This window comes from Musca vetustissima, unplaced genomic scaffold (assembly GCF_032173495.1).
Source record: "Musca vetustissima isolate MV318-11 ecotype Yass unplaced genomic scaffold, APGP_CSIRO_Mvet_v1 utg7184, whole genome shotgun sequence".
Classification (NCBI taxonomy): domain Eukaryota; kingdom Metazoa; phylum Arthropoda; class Insecta; order Diptera; family Muscidae; genus Musca; species Musca vetustissima.
The window spans coordinates 195,558-222,193 of record NW_026877674.1 but is presented as its reverse complement, the minus strand read 5'-3'; the positions used below and the strand labels follow the sequence as shown (position 1 = coordinate 222,193).

The following is a 26,636-nucleotide window of genomic DNA, read 5'->3' as shown; positions in this document are numbered from 1 at the left end:
TATTGATGATGACCCGTTGAAAAAATATTCTTTAAAAAATCCACGCCTATTGATGATGACCCGTTGAAAAAATATTCTTTAAAAAATCCACGCCTATTGATGATGACCCGTTGAAAAAATATTCTTTAAAAAATCCACGCCTATTGATGATGACCCGTTGAAAAAATATTCTTTAAAAAATCCACGCCTATTGATGATGACCCGTTGAAAAAATATTCTTTAAAAAATCCACGCCTATTGATGATGACCCGTTGAAAAAATATTCTTTAAAAAATCCACGCCTATTGATGATGACCCGTTGAAAAAATATTCTTTAAAAAATCCACGCCTATTGATGATGACCCGTTGAAAAAATATTCTTTAAAAAATCCACGCCTATTGATGATGACCCGTTGAAAAAATATTCTTTAAAAAATCCACGCCTATTGATGATGACCCGTTGAAAAAATATTCTTTAAAAAATCCACGCCTATTGATGATGACCCGTTGAAAAAATATTCTTTAAAAAATCCACGCCTATTGATGATGACCCGTTGAAAAAATATTCTTTAAAAAATCCACGCCTATTGATGATGACCCGTTGAAAAAATATTCTTTAAAAAATGCACGCCACCCCTCCTAAACTATTTCCATTTCCTCCCCAACCTTCGAATTGTGTCAACTATGAACCTGGTTGTATTTCCTACGCCATACTGAGTTTCCATTCATTTAGTTTTCCAAACAAACTTTGTGTGTGTGAATAAAACTAAAAAGCTCTTTTTGTGAAATATGTTGCCAATTTCTCATTCTCATGTGATTTTATTTTCTAGCTAAACTTTTCTTTCCATATTTTCACATGACTGACTTATTTGTTTCTGTTTTATCTCTTTTTTTCCAGGCCCTGACAGCCAGTTCACCTTGGCAGCGTCGTTTATGTTTCGCATTGCCATTTTCCATGCGATCGATTCTAATATTTTTCCGTACCATGGGTTTGGTAGGTGGGAATCCGGTGGCAATGTCACACGTTTACCTGCAGGTAAGTTGGAACCATCAAAATTTTTTTGTTATATATTTTTGAGAATAGCTTCCGTTTAAGGGTAATTTTTGGTTGGAGGCTTTTGCACCTTTTTGGCATTATTTAATGTAGCAATGGCTCTCCTTGAGGCATAACATCATTGCTACCACTTTTCGATAACAAACTCAAATATTAACGGGGACTATATGGTGGAAAATAGGGTTTTTTAGCCAAAAAAAAAAAAAAACTGAAATCGAAATCAATTCACTGACGATTTACTGTTATAGCTATGCAGATTTTTTTCAGTGACGTTGAACATTTTTGTGAAAACTGCAATAAATTGGGTTGCTGCTGTTGTTGCCTTTTTCCGACAGGAAATTCTTCTAGAGTAGCAAATATCAATGAAACAACCAACCAACCATTTGCCATTGCCGTTGGCTTGTTTGGCATACATCCTTTTTTCAAACAGCCTTGGGGCCCAACGTGACTGATATACTGGCAACAAAAATATTATACGACAACAACAAAAACCAAAAAAGCTAACTGGCCGTCTCTCCGATTTTTTATTTACACTTTACATAACATCACAGAGGAACAGCAAATACAAAAATTTAATATGAAATTTATTGTTTGCTGTTCGTTTATTGTCCTTGTTTCGGGCGCGTGTTACGACCGCCTTTGTAGGCTTGGGTGTGTGTCTGTTTCCCTTTACTGTCGCAGAAGTAAAATTACAAATTTATGGAATTGGTTGTGATTTATTTTTCTTTTCAGTATAAAAATAAAAATTTTATAAGAAGATTTTTTTTTGGTCTCCCATAGGAGATAGGCACAACAACATTTTATACAGATCCTTCAAGGGGTAAAATTGTTAAAAAATATTTTTTCAATGACCAACACAAGGCGTGGATTTTTTAAAGAATATTTTTTCAGGAACCATCCATAAGGCGTGGATTTTTTAAATAATATTTTTTCAGGGACCATCCATAAGGCGTGGATTTTTTAAAGAATTTTTTTTTTCACGGACCATCCATAAGGCGTGGATTTTTTAAAGAATATTTTTCACGGACCATCCATAAGGCGTGGATTTTTTAAAGAATATTTTTTCACGGACCATCCATAAGGCGTGGATTTTTTAAAGAATATTTTTTCACGGACCATCCCTAAGGCGTGGATTTTTTAAAGAATATTTTTTCAAGGACCATCCATAAGGCGTGGATTTTTTAAAGAATATTTTTTCAAGGACCAAACACAAGGCATGGATTTTTTAAAGAATATTTTTTCAGCGACCATCCATAAGGCGTGGATTTTTTAAAGCATATTTTTTCAGGGAGCATCCATAAGGCGTGGATTTTTTAAAGAATATTTTTTCAGGGACCATCCATAAGGCGTGGATTTATTAAAGATTTTTTTTCAAGGACCATCCATAAGGCGTGGATTTTTTAAAGAATATTTTTTTTTTTCAAGGACCATCCATAAGGCGTGGATTTTTTAAAGAATATTTTTTCAGGGACCATCCATAAGGCGTGGATTTTTTAAAGAATATTATTTTTCAAGGACCATCCATAAGGCGTGGATTTTTTAAAGAATATTTTTTTTCAAGGACCATCCATAAGGCGTGGATTTTTTAAAGAATATTTTTTCACGGACCATCCATAAGGCGTGGATTTTTTAAAGAATATTTTTTCAGGCGTGGATTTTTTACAGAATATTTTTTCAGGAACCATCCATAAGGCTTGGATTTTTTAAAGAATATTTTTTCAGGAACCATCCATAAGGCGTGGATTTTTTAAAGAATATTTTTTCAAGGACCAAACACAAGGCATAGATTTCTTAAAGAATAATTTTTCAAGGACAAAACACGAAGCATTGATTTTTTAAAGAATATTTTTTCAAGGACCAAACACAAGGCATGGATTTTTTAAAGAATATTTTTTCAGGGACCATCCTTAAGGCGTGGGTTTTTTAAAGAAGGCATGGATATTTTTTCAAGGACCAAATACAAGGCATGGATTTTTTAAATATCAATTTTTCAAGGACCAAACACAAGGCATGGATTTCTTAAATATCAATTTTTCAAGGACCAAACACTAGGCATGGATTTTTTAAAGAATATTTTTTCAAGAAGGTCCTTCAATAAATATTCTGTGGCAATCAACTCCTTGAAGGTCCTAGAAAGAAATATTCTGTGACAATCTACGCCTTGAAGGTCCTTGAATAAATATTCTGTGACAATCAACTCCTTGAAGGACCTAGAAAAAAATATTCTGTGACAAAATATACGGTTTGAAGGTCCTTGAAAAATTATTCCTTAAAAAATATACGTTTTGAAGGTCCTTAAAAAAAGTATTTCTTAAAAAAATCTATGCCTTGAAGGTCCTTGAAGAAATATTCCTTTAAAAATCTACGCCTTGAAGGTCCTTGAAGAAATACTCCTTTAAAAATCTACGTCTTTAAGGTCCTTGAAGAAATACTCTTTTAAAAATCTACGCCTTGAAGGTCCTTGAAGAAATGCTCCTTTAAAAATCTACGCCTTTAAGGTCCTTGAAGAAATACTGCTTTAAAAATCTACGCCTTTAAGGTCCTTGAAGAAATACTGCTTTAAAAATCTACGCCTTAAAGGTTCTTGACAAATTATTTCTTAAAAAATCTACGCCTTGAAGGTCCATGAAGAAATACTCCTTTAAAAATCTACGCCTTGAAGGTCCATGAAGAAATACTCCTTTAAAAATCTACGCCTTGAAGGTCCATGAAGAAATACTCCTTTAAAAATCTACGCCTTGAAGGTTCTTGAAAAATATTCTTTTAAAAATCTATGCCTTGAAGGTCCTTAAAAAATCAGATACACCTTGAAAGTTCTAGAATAAAATTTTATTTAAAACATGTATCGTCTGAAGGGCCTCTGTTATTCTGCTCATCTCTGATGGCCTTTAGTGCATAAAATATAATTTTTGGCCATGTATAATTTTGTTTAAACTACAGTGCATGTCCTGACTCGCGATTCTTTAAGCTTTTGATTGAAAATTGTTGGATTTATTTATATTTATGTGAGTATACAATAAATATTTTTTTTGCTCCATTGGCAATGTGATAATTTGTAAAGCCTCTGAGGATTATTGGTCGTTAGAATCACTCGTGGGTAAAGTGAGGCGAGGAGAGAGCGTGAGTGAAGCACAGTTGACTGATGTTTTTTTCGTAACATTTCCTTTTGGATTTACTAAATCAATAAAACGAGCGAACGAACGAATGAATGAATGAAGCAAAACAGTAATGACAGACTCAAGTATTTATTACACCAGTATTTTTTTTAATATGTGTGGCAGGGGAGGACGATCGGAGGTATGACACGTGTGTTACTTTTAATTCTCGTTACTTTCGAGTGAGTGTGTGTCTGTGCGTTGGTGTGTTCATGACTGTATGTAATCCTTATATTTATATATAAGCTGACACAACAAATAGTCATATATATTTGTGTCAAGTTGGTGAATGAATGTTTAGGAATTTTCGAAAAAAAACCCTATATTTATAAGAAAATCTTAAACACGTTGTAATATTCATGCACACATATTGACAAAAGAAGGACCTTTTGATAAGATATATTAATGTGCATAGATTAACTAACTGTGAAATTGTGAGGATATTAATAAGGTTTGGAGTGTGAAATATTTATTTTATTCGAGCTTTATGATTTCATATTTCATTAGAAAATTACTTAAGGGCTACAACGAAGACATTAATTCCTGAGTACAAAATTCCGCAGGAACTATATAAAATTGCCAAATGCCTGTTCAAAAGAGAGTAGAAAAGTTTACAACTGGCTTTGCAAGCTAGAACTTTTTCAAGGATCTTCAAAACGTAAAAAGTTAATTTTTTGCAGGGAAAATTTTAAAGGAATACCAGAGCATACATTTTACAAACAATATTTTTTCGAACATCCTCAATGAGTAAATTTTTATACCCTACACAACAATGTTGTCTGGGTATTATAGCTTTGTGCAGCCCCAAGAGTTTGTAACGCCGCGAAATATTGGTCCTAGACCCACCATTAAGTATGCCGATCGTTATATCTCGACTAGCTGAGTCGAACTAGACATGTGTGTCTAGTTCGTCTGTCCATTATAATTTGTAAACCCGATTCAGTACACAGTTATGAACCAATCTTCACGAAATTTTGCACGTAGGATGTGTTCTGCCCTATTGTTTTTGGTAATGATCGGTTCATGTTTAGGGGATGACATGGACCAAATACTTAATTTTTGTAGTTTTTTTTCTGGTCGCAATTTTGCCCCAAACATCGCGAATTTTTACATGGAGAAGGGGATTGGGCCAAAGAATAAACATGCCTGTTTTGATATAGATCGGTCAATATTTAGCGGATCAAATGGACTCTGACTTTTGTGTGAAAAATGACAACATTTGTATTCTATGGAGTATATGTTTACTCCTGAAGGATATAGGCCCGAGAAGTTGATAGTATATTCAAGAGGAGTGGTTGACCTTTAAATGTATACGAATTATATTGTGGTATATACTAGGATGTGGGAGTTACACGTAAACATTTATAGGTGTTTAAGTATTCAAATGTTATTTAATAAACCATTACCACACTAGAGGTCGAAAATATAGCGCAGATCGCTTTGAAATGTTCCAAGAGGTACTAAAGTTGGTCAAGGACAACGCCTTTATTTTTCGGTGATGATCACATAATAATTTTGGGATGATGTAGGCCGAAAACTCATATTATACCCTACACAACTATGTTGTCAGGGTATTATAGCTTTGTGCAGCCCCAAGAGTTTGTAACGCCGCGAAATATTGGTCCTAGACCCACCTTTAAGTATACCGATATATCTCGACTAGCTGAGTCGATCTAGACATGTGTGTCCGTCCGTCCGTCTGTCCATTATAATTTGTAAACACGATACAGGCCACAGTTATGGACCAATCTTCACGAAATTTTGCATGTTGGATGGGTTGTGGCCAATGAAGACCCCTATTGTTTCTGGTAAAGATCGGTTAATATTTAGGGGATGAAATGGACCCAAAACTTTATTTTTGTGTGATTTTCTGGTTGCTCCAGAGGCCGCAATTATGGCCCGAACATCGTGAAATTTTACACGGAGAAGGGGATCGGGTCAAACGCTGATCGATTTGAAATTTTCCATGGGGTTCCAGTTATGGTCAAGGATAGCGCTTGTAATTTTCGGTGATGATCAGATAATAATTTTGGGATGGTGTGGACCGAAACTTAATTCTTTGCAATTTTTCGAATCGATATATAGGCCACAGTTATAAGCCGATCATCACCATACGCTGAAGTCAATCTGGACAAGTAATAAGAATATTCGGAAAATATGTCAGTGGATGGGAGATGTGCTGTTGACCTCTAAGAGGGTGCAAATGTCACCAAATATTTCCCAGGCTCGGAATAAACTTCTTTAGAAAGTTAGTACTCTGTCGTTGTGCTCCGCTCACTGTTTTTTTTTCGATTCGATCTTTAGACTCCAAATTATAAGCCAAATATCACAACAAAAGGGAAAGGAATATGGACAAGTAATTAGAAGGGCTGTACTGAATATTGGTAATATTCGAAATCCGCAGAAAGATAGAGTTCTGTGGTAGTTGTATAGGGTATCGTATGGTCGGCCCCGTCCGACTATACTGCTCCGCTCACTGGTTTAAAGTTAATTTTTTTATACCCTTCACCAAACTGTGGTACAGGGTATTATGACTTTGTGCATATGTTTGTAACAGGCAAAAGGAAAGGTGATAGACACATGGTTCCTTTTGAGAATTTTGCATAGAATTACTTTTTGAGTCGAATTATGGATATCCGTCCGTCGGTCTGTCCATGTTAAATTGTAAACAAAGTACAGGTCGCATTTTTGATTTGAATGGGATGACATTTGGCACAGCTCATTTATTTGGCCCACAGACGAACCCTATTGAAATTGGGAAAAATCGGTTCAGATTTAGATATAGCTCCCATATATATGTTCTTCCGATTTTATGTAAATGGTGTACCAAAGGCCCTATATATCCTTTGATTTGCACGAAATTTAGCATGGCGTACTGAATTAAGTATAGAAAGATGTGTGTTTAATTTCGTGAATATCGGTTTAGTTCCCATATATATTTTCGTTCGATTTTATGTAAATGGTGCACCAAAGTCCCTATATATCCTCGATTTGCATGAAATTTGGCATAGCGTACTGAATTGAGTCTAGAATGGTGTGTGGTAAGTTTCGGGAAAATCGGTTGAGATTTCGACATAGCTCCCACATATACATGTATATTTGTCCGATTTTACATAAATTGTGCACCAAACTTCTAATATTTGTCCGATTAACACGAAATTTTGCATAACATCAAATTGAGACTTGAATAACCTTTTTGTTTTTTGTTGACATTGGTGCAGTTGCAGCAATAGCTTCCATATGTATTTCGAACGGGTATCTGATTGAGATTAAATTTTTAACAGTGAGGGGTACCGTATATCAATTTTCCTATAAATAGTTTTCCATAAATTTGTCCCATGGTACGCAGATGACTCTTAATCTGCCCGAATGTAATTAAATTTAGTATAGGTGTCTGAAAAACATAAGTATGTTTCTTCGAGGGAGCAATTGTAAGGATACATATGTAGAATATACCCAAAGTGGTGAAGGGTATCATATATTCGGCCCAGTCCGGCTTTACTACTTTCCTTACTGGTTTAAAATTTTGCATATCTAAATGGTAAAGTGGCTACTCTGTGTCGTCGATAGCTTAGATCGTACTTTCACGCTGCCCCTAAAAGTAGCTAAAGCAAGAAAAGAAATAAAATATGTCGAAATAATAACTCATGGGTTTCCAAGTCCCAAGCGTTTGCATTGAACTCATCCGTCAAAATGATTTTCCAATGAAATTCCGGATAATTCTCATACATTTCTAGGACAAGATCGACAAAGAAGCCACGTTTTTAAAGATTGACCGGCCGGTTTTTTCTTAACTAAATTTAAGAACAAACAAATACGGTGTAATGAATCTTGTAGAGCTCCCAATTCCAAAGAATGAGGTGAAGGACAAACGGTATTTGACGTCCTACAAATATATGCAAGGTTTTATATTAAGTTTGAAGACCAGAGAATATTTGTCTGAAGAAAAAAAAGAGATTTTGCAGATGAACTGAAGATCGGGAAATCTATGTGGACAACCAGATGACCGGGAATTTGTTTATATGCCTGGCAGTCTTTGTTGACAAGCTGAGGATGGGGGAGCTTCTTCAAAAATACATCCACGTAATTCTTATAGACTAACTGAATGTATGGAAAACACCTTAACGACAGGAAAAAATGTTTCAATGAACAACTGCCCAGAACGTCTTTTTCGGCCTGACCGTTCTTTTTATCGTAAAAAGGTCAAGAGCCTTAAAGGAGGTATATGTCAAAACATGGGTTTACATTGTCAGGTCTTTGATTACCAGAAATATTGGACAAACGGTTCCCATATTCAACCTCGATCTATATTAGATAAATATTTACCGATATCCCCCATAAATATTAGGTTGGGCAAAAATAAATCCATTCGGCCGGTCGTCGAAATTTTCGATAACATCGGAAAAATGATCGAAGTTGACCGGCATGTTAGCAGTCGTAACATCACCCAGGAGCTAAAAATCGACCATAAAACTTTTTTAAAACATTTACACAAAAAACTAGATTCAAACCAGTGAGCGAAGCAGTATAGTCGGACGGGGCCGAATATACGATATCCTACACAACTTCCATGAAAATCTAACTTTCTGTGGTTCTATATTCTGGGAATATTTCGCGATATTTGCACACTTTTGACTGGCTAGAGGTCAGCAAATGTTACTAATAATCAGTACAGCACCTCTAATTACTGGTCCAAATTCCCTTCACTGTGGGTTGTGTTGTGATATTCGGCTTTCAACTCGAAAAGTACAAATAATTAAGTTTTCGGTCCACTTCATCTGAAAAATATTATTTGATCATCAACTAACATTTTAGGCGTTGTCCTTGACCATAACTGGAACCTCATGGAACATTTCAAAGCGATCAGCGCTATATTTCCGCCCTCCAGTGTGGTAATAGGTTACTAAATAATATATGAATACGTAAGCACCTGTAACTCCCGCATCCGAGTACCTACGACAATATAATTGGTATCAATTTAAAGGTCAACCACTACTCTTGAATATACCGTCAACTTCTCGGGTCTATGTCGTTCAGTGGTAAATATATACACTATAGAATACAAATTTTGTAATTTTTCACACAAAAGTTAGGGTCAATTTGACCCGCTAAATATTTACCAATCTTTATTAAAACAGGCATGTTTATTCTTTGGCCCAATCCCCTTCTCCATGTGAAAATTCGAAATATTTGGGCCATTATTGCGGCCTCTGGAGCGACTAGAAAAACCGTCAAAAATGAAGTATTTGGTCCATTTCGTCCCCTAAATATTAACCGATCTTTACCAAAAACAATAGGGGTCTTCATTGGGCCGAACCCTTCCTACATGCAAAATTTCGTGAAGATTGGTCCATAACTGTGGCCTGTATCGTGTTTAGAAATTATAATAGACAGACGGACGCACACACATGTCTAGATCGACTCAGCTAGTCGAAATATAACGATTGGCATACTTAAAGGTGGCTCTAGGACCAACATTTCGCTGCGTTACAAACTCTTGGGGCTGCACAAAGCTATAATACCCTGACAACATAGTTGTGTAGGGTATAAAGAAGATCGATGTTTGAGTGCCACACCATTTAACAGAAAAAATAGGATGGATCGAATTTCCACCAGCGAATCCTCATTCCAAACGAAATGAGATATACCCATTTCTTACACGGATGGTGACTGGAGCTGAGAAATGGGTCACATACGAAAACCCTGTGCTAAAACGATCGGGGTAAAAAAGCGGTGAAGCACTTCAAACGGTGATCAAACCAGGACTAACGGTCAGGAAAGTTCTGCTATGCATTTGGAGCGACTGGAAGGGGATTATTTATTATGAATTGCTTCCATATGGTCAAACGCAAAATTCTGATCTCTACTGTCAACAACTGGGCCGTTTGAATATAGCAATTGACCAGAAATGGCCAGTATTGGCCAAAAGGAGAGGTGTCATGTTACACCATGGCAACGCTAGGCGATCCACATCTATAGTGACTCGCCTGAAACTTTGGGAGCTTGGTTGGGAAGTTTTAATTCATCCGCCATACAGTCCGAACTTGGCATCAAATGATTATCATCTTTTTCTTGCATTGCAAAATTTATTCAATGATAAAAAATTTGTACGTCCCTGGAGGCGATACTCGAATAGTGCTGTAATTTTGTTTTTTTTTTTTTTTGCGAATTGTGGGACGAAACATTAAGCTTCTCTAGATTGTGGGCCACTGAATTCAAAAATTTGATTTGTATCCTTTTTTCTTATCAGGAAAATCGACGGGATCAATTTTTGGGCTGTGGCCGTATATTCACACTAACACTGCTCGGGTACATTTTTTTGCATCACAATAACGTTCTTTACGCTAAATATTAAAAATAACGAAAATCGGTGGGTATCATTGTACGGGGACCAGACCTAACCACGGGCCGATATAGTTCATTCTCGAAGCTCACGTTCCAATTTTGTTATTTTGAATGACTACAACAAAGCCTTGGAAACCAACCCAAAACGCGTAACAAATCAGATAACTATTTTAATATAAACCAGTAAGGAAAGTAGTAAAGGCGGACGGGGCTGACTATATGGGTATATTCAATAGATGAATCCTAACAGACGTTGAAGGACCATAAACACGAAAATGGATCCATAAACATGTCATTCTGCAACCTATACTAAATTTTTCATTTGTTCAGATATAGAGTTGCTATATATGTATATATATATATAATGTGAACCGATTTCAATGGGACTTGCCAGATATTCACTTATATTAACTACAGTTCATTGTACAAAATTGTGTGACAATCGGTCAAACTTTGGGTCTTTAGTGCACAATTTACATAAAATCGGAAGAAAAGATATATAGGAGCTATGTTTAAATCTGAACCGATTTTCACCATTGGTGCACCATTTACAATAAATCGGATGAAAATATATATGGGAGGTATATCTAAATCTGGACCGATTTTCAGGAAACTTGAAACACATCAGTCTAGAACTAATTCATTACGTTATGCCAAATTTCGTGCAAATCGAAAGATATATAAAGACTTTGGGTCACCATCAGTGTTGCCAATTTAGCACTTTTAGTGCTAGATTTAGCACTTTTTAAACTCGTTTAGCACCAAAAAAATGGGTCTAGCACCTAGCACTTTTTTTAGCATTTTCTATTTTTCAGTAATTTTTTATAATTTTTGTTTCATCCCAACAAATTTTCCCGTTTTTCGATTTCATATTGACACATTGAAATTTCCCTATGTTGAATTTGATTTTCCAATGTTAAAAAAGTGACAGTAGATTTGTAAGCAGGTACTTCATATGGTGACTATGACATTGTCTGCTAGTAGAATTGGAATTTTCTGAAAATAGAAAAATTCCAGCAAACATATTATTATATCTTTGTGCATATGTTTGTAACAGGCATAAGGAAACGAGATAGACACACGGTTCCTTTCGAGAATATGCATCGAATCACTTTTTAAGCCGATTTATGCATGTCCGTCTGTCATGTTAAATTGTAAACAAAGTACAACTCCCATTTTTGATTCGAATTCGATTACATTTGGTACAGCTTATTTATTTGGGGAAATATGTTCAGATGTAGATATAGATTCCATATATATTTTCGTCCGATTTTAGGTAAGTAGGGCACACAAGGCCCTATATATTCTTCGATTTGCACGAAATTTGTACATAGGGTAATGAATTAAGCCTAGAAAGACGCGTGTTAAATTTCGTGAAAATCGGTTCAGATTTAGATAAAGCTCCCATATACATTTTCGTCCGATTTAATGTAAATGGTGCACCAAAGTCCCTATTAATCCTTTGATTTGCACGAAATTTGGCATAGCGTACTGAATTGAGTCTAGAATGATGGGTGGTGAGTTTCGAGAAAATCGGTCCAGATTCCGATATATGTGGCTCCCATATTTATTTTCGTCCGATTTTATGCAAATGGTGCACCAAAGTCCCTATATATCTTACGATTTGCTTGAAATTTGTGCATAGAGTAATGAATTAAGCGTAGAAAGACGTGTGTTAAATTTCGTGAAAATCGGTTCAGATTTAGATATAGCTCCCATATATATTATCGTTCAATTTAATGTAAATGGTGCACCAAAGTCCCTATTAATACATCGATTTGCACGAAATTTGGCATAGCGAACTGAATTGAGTCTAGAAAGATGGGTGGTGAGTTTCGAGAAAATAGGTCCAGATTTCGTTATATGTAGCTCCCATATATATCTTGGTCCGATTTTATGTAAATGGTGTTCCAAAGTACCTATATATCCTACGATTTACATGAAATTTTGCATATGGTACTGCAAAATTTCTAGAAAGATCTATGTTAAATTTCATGAATATCGGTTCAGATTTAGGTATAGCCGATTTTAGGTAAATAGTGCACAAAAGTCCCTTTATATCCTTCGATTTGCACGAAATTTGGTATAGAATACAGAATTGAGTCTAGAATGATGAGTGAAATGTTTCCGAAAAATCGGTTCAGATTTCGATATAGCTCCCAAATGTAAATATATACTCACGCGATTTTGCATTAATGATGCACCGAATTTCTAATATTTGTGCGATTAGCACGAAATTTTGTACAGCGTATCAAATTGAGACTATAATGGCGTTATTGCGTTTTGTTGAAATTGGTGCAGATGAAGCCATAGCTTCCATATGTATTTCGAAGGGGTGTCTGATTGAAATTAATTGATTACAATTAATTACAGTTACTTTGGGTTATTGGGGTGCTGCCGTTAACTAGCAACCCCTAAATATGTATATATTAATAATTTCTGATAACTAGATTTTTTACTCAATTTGAAATATCAAATTAAAGGCAATTCGATTTTAAAACGTGTTTATGAGGACTACGCTTAAAAGTGGACCAATGTTGATAATTTTTAGTAAGAAGACTTTCTACACAGGGAGAATCCGAAATACAAAACCGCATAGGTTGCAAAATGTGCCCAAATCCTTAAAAAAAATCAAATATTGGGTATGTTGTACACAAAAAAGACCGATATATTTAATTTCCAATTCCACATGTCCTAGGAGTAGTGCAATATATGGGCAAAATTCCAAAACTCTGTTTTCAATATTGCGACCTCAATCGGATGGACATGGCTAAATCGACAAGGAGTAGCCTTTAAGAATAAATGGGGTCTCTGATGAATATTTCATTATTACATATTAACAATTTTGTTCATTTAATTTTTAGCACTTTTTTCTGGCACTTTTTTAAAATTTCTAGCACTTTCTAGCATTTTTTTCAACAAAATCTAGCATTTTTTCTCAACAGAGTTTTGGCAACACTGGTCACCATTTACATTAAATCGGACGAAAATATATGTGGAAGCTATATCTAAATCTGGACCGATTTTCAGGAAACTTAACATACATCATTCTAGACTTAATTCATTACGCTATGCCAAATTTCGTGCAAATCGAAAGATATATAGGGACTTTGGTACACCATTTACATTAAATCGGATGAATATATATATATATATATATATATATATGGGAGCTATATCTAAATCTGAAACGATTTTTCTCAATTTCAATAGGGTTCATCCTTGGGCCAAATAAGTGACCTATGCCAAATTTCAATGAAATGAATATATATATATATATATATATATATGGGAGCTATATCTAAATCTGAACCGATTTTTCTCAATTTTAATAGGGTTCGTCCTTGGGCCAAATAAGTGACCTATGCCAAATTTCATCCAATTCGGATCATAAATTCGGACTGTACTTTTTTTACAATTTAACATGGACAGACGGACGAACGGACAGACGGACGTGCATACAACGACTCAGAAAGTGATTCTATGCATATTCTCAAAAGGAACCATGTGTCTATCTCCTTTACTTTTGCCTGTTACAAACATATGTACAAATACATAATACCTTGTACCACAGTGTGGTGAAGGGTACAAAAAAGGGGGTTTTATTGGGACTACCCCTAAAAGCTGGCGAATATTATTGATTTCTAAGAGGGAGGTTTGTTACCATATACTGCTATAAAAAAAAACAATTACAAAGAATTTGGTTGAAAACGCGTTCAAGAACCCCCAAAATACCGAAATTGGGGGGTACCCTTATATGGGGGCTACCCGAAAAAATTACCTATATTTTTAGTGGAGAGATTTGCTACCCAGTAAGAACTCAAAGTACCTAATTTCAGCGAATTCAGTTGAAAAACGCGCTCAAGAACTTCAAAATCGAAAATTGGGGGGTACCCGAAAATTGGGGGGTACCCTTATATGGAGTTATGCCTAAACGTGGACCGATATTACCCATCTTAGAACTTGACCTGCCTGCAGCTTACAACAGATGGACATGCTTAAATCGTCATAGAATTCAATGATGATCAAAAATATATATAGTTTATAGGGTCCGAAATGATTAAACAAAACTAATATACCCTCCATACTTTGGTGGAGGGTATAAAAATGAGTCTTCGTAATATGCCTTGATGAGAAGTGGATATTATGAGTTAGAAAAATATGTAGGTCACATTGTTCCAAAAACCGAAGTTTTATGAGCCTAAATCGTTATACTATTAAAGATACTGCAGCAGAGTTCTGTACATCAACGGCGATTAGGATTTGACCATCACTACTTAGTTAAATCAAAAGAAATCTAAAAATACAACAGCAGATGCTAAATAAGCACCCAATTCATCATACCTTCCTTGGCCTCCTTGGAATTGATATCTCAATATCCCATAATAGGATATTCAAATACGTCATGTGAGAAATATCAATTTTCTTTTTGGGTCAAAAGCAAACAAAATCGATAATCATAATTAATCATTTCAAAAACATCATTTTTTCCTTCAACATACAATATTTTATGCAACAACAAAACAAATTGCTCTTAAAATCTGACAATAAATCTTTTTTGTATCATATCGCACGCAAAGAAAAAGAAACATTAGACACCTTTCTTTATTTATGTAATCATTTCAATTTTGCAAATTTTTATAATTTTCAAGAAAAAAATAAATTACAAAGCTCATTTGCTGCAAAATTTTCACGAGAACAAAAAGAAGAGAGGGAGAGAGAAACACATTGAAAAACTTTCCCTAGAAGTTTAAGGTAAACAAAACTTTCACACAACAGCATATAAATGACTTTACTTTTAGAGAAAATTATTCAAATCATCAGGATGGTGGCGAAGGAAAATACAAATTGTTTCAAGTGGGAAAAAGTAACACAGAAGAAAAATGGGTTATAAAATACGATTTTAAAAATTGAACCAAGGCAATAATTATTTTAAAAAGGTTTCTGGGGGCAAAGCTAGAAATAAAGAAATAAAAACGTTAGTTAATTCGGCCCCCACCATGAGGTGGACATTCAAAATACAAGGGACCTACATTGTAAATTAGGTTATTTTCTACCGACTTAGTATGGGAAATTCGGCTGAAAACTTCAAGGTGGGGTCGATACTTTATATTAGAGACCCCTAATTTTGATTTGGAAATGCGTCCAGGACCACCAGAATACCTATAACCCTTATATGGGGAAGATGTTAGGACCTTCATATAAGAACTATGTCAAAATATGGAACTTTATTGACTTTTTTCCTCAAAGATACTTTTTAGACTCTCAGACATAAGTCTATCAAAATACCGAAAATGGGGCTGGGCCTTTATATGGGGCTATGTCAAAACATCGATCTACATTGAACATTATTTTCAAAGACAAAACCAATAATGCGATTATTATAATTCAACCAAAACGTAGACCTACATCAAACTTTATCTGCGAAGAAGTTGTTTACCCCCGAATAACTGCGAATTCGAAATTACGGTCAATTTTGGTTGGAAATGCGCACACTCAAAATGTGATTATTTTTAAGGATGTATTTAACCCAATAGGAACCCTAAGTACCTTCGATTGGAAAATCCACCGAGAACCATTAACATAACGAAAACGAGGCGGAGTCTCGTGGACTTATATTTAAAATGTTCTGTGGACAAGATTTTATCCTCCGAAAGTCCGCAATCATGGTTAAATGTGCTTAGTACCATAAAAATACCAAAAATAGGGCGGATATTTTTATGAGGGCAATGTGAAGCTATACTAACAATTTTTTTCCAAAAAGTTGTCTTACCCGCCAAGATCCTAAAATGAAGAATTGCAGTCACTTCGGGTCCTATGATCATATTAATATTTTAAATGGGAATGGCTTTGCCAAAACGTCGTCCTATACTAAACATTTTCTAAAAATAAATTGTTTACTAATCAATAATCCAGAATGCCAAATTAGGTCACTTCTGTTGCAGATTGCTCTTAACACCATTGAAATACTTAAAATTGGATCTATTTGAAAAATTGGAGATGTACTGACAATTTTTTTCGAGTTTTTTATCCACAAAGATTTTAAAATGACAAATTGCAGTCACTTAGAATGGAAAAGGATCAGCAGCTAGGATCATATAAATATTTAAAATCGATCGGATTCTATATATGGGGGCTATGCCAAACATGGTCCTATACTGAGAATTTTTCGGAGAAAATATTTTTTTTACCATACCAGAAACTGGAAATTGCAGACATTTCTTTTGCAAATAATCCGCTTAAGACCCTTAATATACTTAAATTGGGCGGGGCCTTTATAGGGAAATACTATGTCAAAATATGAACCATATTCAAAATTCTCATCGTAGAAGTGTTTACCCCCTAAGAACCCATAATATCAAGTTACAGCCACACTCATTAGCAATACGTCTAGGATAATTACGGGACGGGAGCTTTATATGGAGCCAATGTCCAAATATGGAAATATGTTGTTCCCTCTGCAAGAACATACAATTCCTAATTATGGTCACATTGACTAATTATGGTCACATTGACAAAATATCGGAATGGAATGAGACCTTTACATACTTAGCTGGCTTGTGACAGAACTTTCGTTCCATAAGCCGATCTTAAAATAAAGATTTCCAGGCGCGCCGGTCTTGCCCTCAGTTTTTTTTTCAGTTAGAAATACAATGTTCGGCTATGTTGTCTTCCACTTGATCTTTCCATCTAATTCATGGCCTTCACCTTTTGCGTGAACCATCAGATGATTCGCTTTTATATGCCTTTTGTGCTGGGGCATGATTCGATACTTCTGACAATGCCTATGTCCGAGAATAGATGACACAACTCATTGTTCATTCGACGACGATATTCACCGTCGACGAAGATCGGTCCATAGATCTTTCGGATAATTTTTCTCTCAAACACTCCAAGAACTGCCTCAGCAGATTGCGCAAGCACCAATTATTCTGGTTCATACAACAGCGAGGGTAGTACCAGCTTCTTGTAGACTGTGAGTTTGGTCAGGCGCGATGTGGTCTTGCTTTTTAATTGCTTACTCACACCATAGTAGCATCTGTTGGCCAACACCATTCTTCTCCGGATTTCAAAATTAATTTGTTTGTGGCAGTACCGAGGTACATAAAATAGTTCACTACTCCCAAGTTGTAGTTTTAAAGTTCCACAGTTGGTACGAGTCTACTGGGCATCTTGCGCGTTGATACCATCAGATTGGTCTTCTCGCCATTTACTGCCAGACCCACTTTGGCAGACTCCTTCTCAATTCGTTTCAAGGTGACTGTTACCATTTGCAATGTTCGGCCCATTGTATCGATGTCATCGGCGTAAGCGAGTAACACGCGTTATTTTGTGTACAAAGTGTCATCTCGGTTTACCTTTCGTGTGACCTATTCCAGCAGGATATTAAACAGGCCACACGACAATTTGTCACCTTGTCTGAAGCTTCTGAAGCCGCATTGGTATGGTCCAATAATGTCATTGACCATTGGCTTCAATCGTTCACACAGCAACCCTGGTAGCACTTTATATGCGATGGGATGGAGACTTCTGCCTCTATAGTTGGCACATATCATCTTGTCTCCTTTTTTGATTACGGAACACAGGATGCTGAGGTTCCAATCAGTGAGCATGTATTCCTCTAACCAAATTGTGCTAATCAGTTGGTGCATGCTCCTGACCAGCATCTAACCACCGGTCTTGAATAGTTCGGCTGGTAATCCATCGGCACCTTCTGCTTTATTATTCTTCTGCCGATTAATTGCTTTGGTGGTATACACTCTATTCCGCCATCTCCTATTGCATACCAGAAGCTTTGCAAAATGCTCCTCCCAGACCCTCAACACGCTATCTATATCAGTCACCAGCTTTCTATCTTCATCTCAACAGGAGGATGTGTCTGCACCAAAACCTTCGGTTCGGTGTTTTACACGTTGGTAAAATTTCCGGACTTCATTCTGACTCATGTACATCTCGATTTGCTTATGCTCACGTTTTTCATGTTCTGTCTTTTTTTGAAAATATGTTTTTCCTTTTCTCCCGATAATTTACTCTCACATTGCTACAGTCTGCAGTGTTGTCCTATAAGCTGCATTTTTCTCATAAATTGCATTACGACACTCCTGATCGTACCACGGGTTTCTTGTCGGTGGTCTTTGGTGCAAGTTTTCGAAGTTATATCTCCGATATTGCGACGTCTATCATGATTTTAATAAACGGACTGACAGAAGCATTGTTAGAACGAGGGAAAAACTTCAAAATTCTACCTTGAATATTGCGAGCTCTATCTCCATTTCAACTAAAAGACATGGCTGGAACGAAGTAGATTTTTATCTGAATGAAAACCTTATGGGCTCTCCGACTATTGTTTCAAGATTATGCAAACAAAATCATAAATACACATCGTAAATATGGCGGAGTTTATAAAAATAATATCTGGCGATTTTAATATTGTCATTCACCTACTTATGGCGTAACCCATTTTTCCCTCATAAAAAAAAAACTTTGTCTACAAATCTCCTTTATCGCCGTGCACACACTAAATTACTTAAAGTATGCAAAATATACATAAAAACACACACATCTTCACAGTAAACCCGAGCTCGTCGACATCATCGCCCAAACAGGCCACACCATAATAAATCAAGCATAATACATCATTAGGATCCGTATTGTGTTAATGAATTTTTAACACAGTTTTTTTCAGTTTCTTCTTCTTCTTTTCAACGAAACATTTCCAAACCCAAACTAGTAACCTAATGGATGGGGGCAAACATAGACCAGGGACCAAATAAGGTGGCAAATAAACGACCGCGGAAACATCAACACCAGAAAAATTCCTCAAAAATGAAAAAAAAACGAAAGGAAAGGATACCAAGCAACACTCTTAAATTAAGGTCATTCAAAGATTTACTAGACGTCGTTGTTGTTGTTGGAGAAAAAAAAAAAACATCCATGCCATTCATTTTCCACATCATTAACCCGTTCAACAACAACAGCAATAACTAGTGAAAGGTTTACGAGAACATCGACAACAGCAACAACAGTGTGAATGATGCGATGGCAAAGTCCTTAAACCCTCAAAATATAGAAAATATGTGTGGAAGTTAAAAAAACAAGCAATATTGTGTATAAGCTTTTATTTTCAAAATAACCTACATATTTTTTCTTTACTTTGATTTTAAAGAGTGCGTGGGATTTAAGTATTACTTGTTGAAATTTATATACATAAGCTTAGGTCCGAAAGGCAGGTTATTTACGCATTTTATAAAATATGTATACAATAATCATTATAGGAATATAAAATAACCATTATGGAAGGTCAATAATATATTATTTATATTTTTTGTTCTGAATCAATCTAAAAAACTATTTTGTTTGCTTTCAGGATGTTGTGTCGATTTTTGGCGGTGCCATTGGTGCAATGCGTATTCCTGAAAAATGGCTTCCCGGTTTGGTTGATTTCTATTTGAATTCCCATAACATAATGCATGTTCTAGTTGTTGTGGCTGTATATTCCATGCATATGGTAAGTTTGTAACACAAATGTATATATACATATATATATATATATTAAATTACTTATAAAAGTATACTAAAAGAACGTGTAGGGTATTGTACAAAAAATGTGGTAAAACTTTGTTTTGAAGAAAACAAGTATCAGAGAGGACCTATGGGTCCAATATTCGACCTTAATATTACTTACTTATCTGGCTTGTGACAGAACATTTGTTCCATAAGCCGAAATGTTGTCTTCCACTTGATCTTTCCATCTTATTCGAGGCCTTCCCCTTCTGCATGAACCATCAGCTGGTTCGCTTTTATATGCCTTCTGGGCTGGGGCATTTTCATCCATTCTCACAACATGACCTAGCCAACGTAGTCGCTGCAGCTCAATACGTCTAACAATGTCGATGTCCGAGAATAGCTGGTACAACTCATGGTTCATTCGACGGCGATATTCACCGTCAACACAGATCGGCCCATAGATCTTTCGGATAATTTTTCTCTCAGCTTCCTCATCTGCTTGCGAAAGTAGCTATGCTTCTGACCCATATTCTAGCACGGGTAGTATCAGCGTATGGTATAGTGTGAGTTTGGTCTGGCGGGAGGTAGCCTTGATTCTGAATTGCTTACATAGATCATAGTAGCATCTGTTGGCCAACACTATTCTCCTCCGAATTTCAAAACTGGTGTCTTTATTTTTATTTATGGTGGTACCAATGAATATAAAATCGTTAACTACCTCGAAGCTGTAGTTCTCAAGTTCCACAGTGGGTCCGAGTCTACTGAACGCCTTGCGCGTTGATATCATAACCTTGGTCTTCTCGTCATTTACTGCCAGACACACATTGGCAGACTCCTTTTCAATTTGTTCAAATGTAGATGTTACCGATCGCAATGTTCGACCCAAAATGTCGATGTCATCGACGTAGGCGGGTAACATGTGTTGTTTGGTGTACAGAGTGACATTTCTGTTCGCCTTTGGCTCTCGTATTACCTTTTCCAGCAGAATGTTAAAAACATCACACGACAAACTGTCACCATGTCTGAACCCTCGACGGTATTGACTGGCTCCGAGAGATCCTTTCCGACTCTAATTGCTGACCTTGTGCTAGTTAAAGTTATCCAGGACATGGCCTCTGAACGGATAGGCCCCTCGAATGCGGCTTTATAGTCGACGAATAGGTGGAAAGTGTCGATGTGTTTTTAGTGCGTCTTTTCCAGCATTTGACGCAGTGTGAAAATCTGGTCAATGGTGGATTTGCCAGGTCTGAAGCCGCATTGGTATGTTCCAATAATGTCATTGACCATAGGCTTCAGTCGTTTACTTCACTTTATATGCGAAGGGAAGGAGGCTTATATCTCTATAGTTGGCACATATCGCCTTGTCTCTTTTTTTGTGCACAGGACACAGGATGCTGAGGTTCCAATCATTGGGCATGCATTCCTCTATCCAAATTGTACTAATCAGCTGGTGCATGCTCCTGACCAGCATCTGACCACCGGTCTTGAATAGTTCGGTACACGCAGCTTTATTATTCTTCAGCCGATTAATTGCTATTCTGACCTCATCTTGGCAAGGTGGTATACAATCTACACCGTCATCTATTGGTTCTGGGATATCTTCTCCACCTCCACTATTTGATACCAGAAGCTTTTCAGAATGCTCCTTCCAGATCCTCAACACACTGTCTGTATTTTTCACCAGGTTTCCTTCTCCATTTCTACAGGAGGATTGTCTGCAACAAAGCCTTCGGTTTGTGTTTTATCCGTTGGTAAAATTTCCGGACTTCATTCTGACTCCTGTACTTTTTGATATACTCACGCTCACGTTTTTCTTTGGAAAATACTTTTCTCTCCATAATTCTCTCGTGCATTCCTCCATATTTGCAGGTAACGCTGCGTTTTTCAACTAGTAGCATTACGACACTCCTAATCGTACCACGGGTTTCTTGATGATGGTCTTTGGTACCCAAGTGTTGCTTTAGTTTGCAGTTTGTAGGTAGTGGGCAATTCTTTGCCATTGTGCTTCTATATTATTATCGGGGCAAGGAGTGCGTTCCTCAAGCAGGTTGGTAAGTTGAGAGGATTAGGCTTCTGCTATCTGTTTGATTGTTATTGGATTAAATGTTCAAAATGTGGATCTTTGTGGTGGAGGTACCAGAAGGAGAGATCATATGGGCCTCATCTTCGGGCTTAGGCTAGGTTTGGCAATTGTATTATCGGACATACCATTCACTTTCTATTATATTAACAAATTTTCTGACACTTTAGACACGTTGCAGGAGAGGTACCAGAAGGTGTTGACCAATGGGCCCAATCTTCGGACAAAATCTAGGTAAGGTAAACATTTCGATTATATTAGACATATGAGATTTGGAAATGTTCACCCTATGTGGGGGATCTACTGGAAGGAATGGGCCAATAAGCTCCATCATTCAACAATTTACAGTTATGATTAAAATATTATGATATGTGTAAAATAAAGTTCAAATCGGACAGTCCGTTCGCGTGATATTATAAAATTAATTTTCAGCACAATTTTGACCATATTGAGGGGAAGCTACTAGAATGAGCGGACCGATTTTTCCCATTTTCTAACTTGTACTATGTTTGGAAGAAATATTGCAATGTGCAAAGTTTGAAATTGTGTGACACGGATTTAGACCAAAATCCCTGTCACACAATATGCTGTCAATACATGGATTCTACACCCAATATTTCGATGAGGCATATGTTTGTCGTAGCAAAGGGTATATACCCTCTTTAGCCATAAGGCCGAGGGAATAAGAAGCTAAAGAATTTTAAGAATTAAACCATTAAGTATGCATTTTTTAGAAATATTTTTTTTTTCAAAGACTATCCATACCATTTCTTTTTTTTTCAAGGCATAGATTTTTTAAAAATAATTTTTCGAGGAGTAATTTTATTAAAAATATTTTTTAAAGGCGTAGATTTTTTGAAAATATTTTTTTCAAGGCGTAGATTTTTTAAAAATATTTTTTTCGAGGAGTAAATTTTTTAAAAATATTTTTTTCGAGGAGTAAATTTTTTAAAAATATTTTTTAAAGGAGTAGATTTTTTGAAAATATTTTTTCAAGGCGTAGATTAAAAAAAATATATTTTAGAAAATATTTTTTTCAATGCGTCGATATTTTTTTTGAATATTTTTTCGAGGAGTAAATTTTTTAATAATATTTTTTCAAGGCGGAGATTTAAAAAAACATACTATTTCAAACATACTTTTCCAAAATAAAAATATTTTTTGGAACTACCAAAAAGGCGTATATTTTTTCAACCGCTAATAATGTGTAATTTTTTTTTGAAAAAATATCTTTTCAACCACCCAAGGCCTTGATTTTTTTTAAATATTTTTTTTAACCAACAACAAGCCCTAGATTTTTTTCATTTCCAACCTGCTTAACATAAAACAAAATTCTTACCTTGAAGACAAGCTAGCTCATGCCCCACTGCCTTACTCTCCTAAGATCACGAGAGTCATAGAGAGATCAAACGATGAAAGTGGCAGCGGCGGCGACTGCGACGACAACGATTGTTCAGACGACCGACCGAGGATGACACGAAAAACGTAAACAAACGAAACCACGACCTATGGCCACTAACCTATGTAAACAAAAAACAGATAGAAGAAAAAACACATAGCCCCATTTTATTGAACATACAGACAACACTTTATATCGGCATATAATTATATGTACAATAATTTTTACAAATTATAATTTAATTAGAACACTTGTATCAAACACTTTTCACTTCACTTTGCCAATAACTTTGATTTACAAGGAGATGCCTCCAAACATTGATAATGACATGGGGGCAAAAGAACACAAACGCACAATGAAACACCAAAGAGGAAGAAGAAGATGGACAACTTGCAAATAAAACAAATCTACGCATAAAACTAAAATCGCGATAAAATTGACCATTTGAAAACAATATCGGATTCACTGAATTGATTTAAACTAATAATAAAACTTTACAGATGATGGATAATGAAATTATTATCGAAATTAAACAGAAAAAACGCGACTCGCGAAACTGCCAACAAATCACACGCGCCCGGCTTGAAAGTAAACACAAAACAACTGAAGGCAACATATTTGTAGAGTTGCCCTCATCAATGTAATTGAATCAAAAGAGGGGTGATGGTGGGTGGCCTTCATTCAGTCATTTAGTATAGGAGGAGGTGTTGTCGACAGATACAGTATGTCAAGAATGACTTTAAACATGGATAATTTTTAAACACTGACTGACTTAACTATTCATTAACGCCTAGACGAAACAAGTGAAGCTAGAATTTTGAATGAGGGTGAGTCTTTGCCCGAAGGTGTCTGAATAGGCTGGGTTTTTGAAAACTCGTACTAGAACGGAACTAAATAGTACTAAATATGGTACCATTTGTATTTCGCGAACCTGTAGAGCTAGAACTCTTAAATTTAGAATGAGGGCCACCCATGGTCTGTATTATAGATGTACCTAAGTGTTTATTTTTAATTTGAACTATAAATATCCCAAAAGTACTAAAATATACTAAATTTGGTACAATTTCGTAGCATGTGAATGGATAGAGGTACAACTTGAAATTTTGGAATGCGAATTAAGGTTGAAAAGTAGGGTTAATATAGGGAGGTTTGGTTTTGGAAGTGGGTACTTATGTATACGAAACCAGTACTAAATTTGGTACAATTTGAATTTGGATGAAAGATGATGAGCTGAAATTAGAAACAAACATTTCCGTCGGAGTGTAGTATACGAATATGTAGTTAGTTTTGGAAAATTGTACTTATGTGTACAAAAAGTACTAAATTGTACTGAAACTCTGTCATTTGGATATAAAATTAGTACTGAATTGTAGAATTGAATTGTTGTGGAAAATTGTACTAAATTCGGTAAATTTGTATTTAGGTGAACCGATCGGGCTTGAATCCTGAAATTTGGAATTAAGGTTAATTTTGTTGAAGTGTAGGATTGGGGTATGTAGGAAGTTTTGCAAATGTGTACTTATGTGTACTAAATTTGATAGATATAAAATCCTGAAATTTGATTTCCATTGGGTTGTTGAGGTAGGTAGTAACGGCAATTTATATTAATGTTTACCAAATGGTACTAAATTTGATACTATTTAGATTCAGGTGAACAGATAGAGCTGGAATCCTGAAATTTGTAATTAAGTTTACTGTTGAATTTTAGGATTGGGGTATGTAGGTAGTTTTGGAAAATTTGTACTTGTGGGCATTAAGTGGTACTAAATTTGATACAATTTAAATTTTGGTTGACTCGATAGAGATGGAATCTTGAAATTTCGAATTAAAATTACTGTTGGATTAGGTTGTAGATTTTGGAAATTTGTAATAATAGGTACTAAATTTGGTACAATTTGAGTTGAGTGAACTGATCTCCCAGGAATCCTGAAATTGGGATATACGATTTCTATTGGATAGTATGATGTAAGTAGTTATGGAAATTTGTACTTATTGTACTAAATTTGGATGAACCGGTAGATCTGGAATCCTGAAATTTGGAATTAAGATTACTGTCGGAGTGTAGGACTGAGGTATGGATGTTTTGGAAAATTGAACTTATGTGTACTATATGACACTAAATTTGATACAATTTGAATTTGTACTTTATTTGATACAATTTGAATTTAGGAGAACCAATAGAGCTGGAATCCTGATATTTGGGATAAAAATTATGTTGGAGTGTAGGATTGGGGTATTTAGGAAGTTTTGAAATTTCGCACTTATGTGTACTAAATAGTACCGAATTTGGTACAACTTGGTATAGTATACCAAGTATACCGATCGTCATAACTCGACCATCAGTCGATCTAAATATAAGTGTCCGTCGGTCTGTCCATCCTAATTTGTAAACACGATAGAGGTCACAGTTATGGACCAATCGTCACGAAATTTTGAATATAGGGCGGTCTTTGGCCAAAGAAAACCCCTATTGTTGATCGGTTAATATTTAAGCGATGAAATTATAATAATTGATGAAATTATGATAATAAATTTTTATGGGTTTAACATGTTGTATTTAAAATTTCAACCAACAATTAATTATCTTAATTTTTTCTTTCTACTTTCAGGCTACCATTAAAGATTTCGAATGGATGTCGAACACAAATTGTGCGGCCTTTACCAATGCATCCAGTAAAGTATTGGAATCAACATTAAACACCAATATAGAGCTATGACCATTTGATTTCAATACTTTGTTGAATTATTATAATCGTTTTATGTTTTTATTAAGTTTTAATAGTTGAAAATATCAAGGTGGTCAATGGAAACAGCAGCTACAACTACAGCAGCAGCAACAACAAAAACAACGTTATGATTATTGGTAATAATCATAAATATTAAAAAAGAAAACGAAAAGGTTATAGTTTTTTTGGAATTTTCCAAAAAAGCAAAGACGCATGAAGAAAAATTCCTCGATCAAAAAAAAATGTTAAAACATTACAAAAAAAATCCAAAAAAAAAAGCAAAAAATATAGAAAAAAACGAAGCAAAACCAAATAAGTTAACAAGAAATAAAAAAATTAAGTTTAGACAAAATATTAGAAGAAATTATTATTATTAATAATAATATAAAAA

General features: G+C 35.4%; 1 protein-coding gene across 1 annotated transcript; it reads left to right on the top strand.

Moving 5' to 3' along the window:
* Positions 1–809: 809 nt before the first annotated feature.
* Positions 810–26,302, top strand: LOC133322360 (progestin and adipoQ receptor family member 4; the record flags this gene model as incomplete). The annotated part of the gene is made up of 3 exons (XM_061531359.1): positions 810–1,015; positions 19,901–20,041; positions 26,129–26,302. Coding segments are annotated over 3 exons (455 nt in total), but the record flags the coding sequence as incomplete, so codon positions are not given.
* Positions 26,303–26,636: the final 334 nt, after the last annotated feature.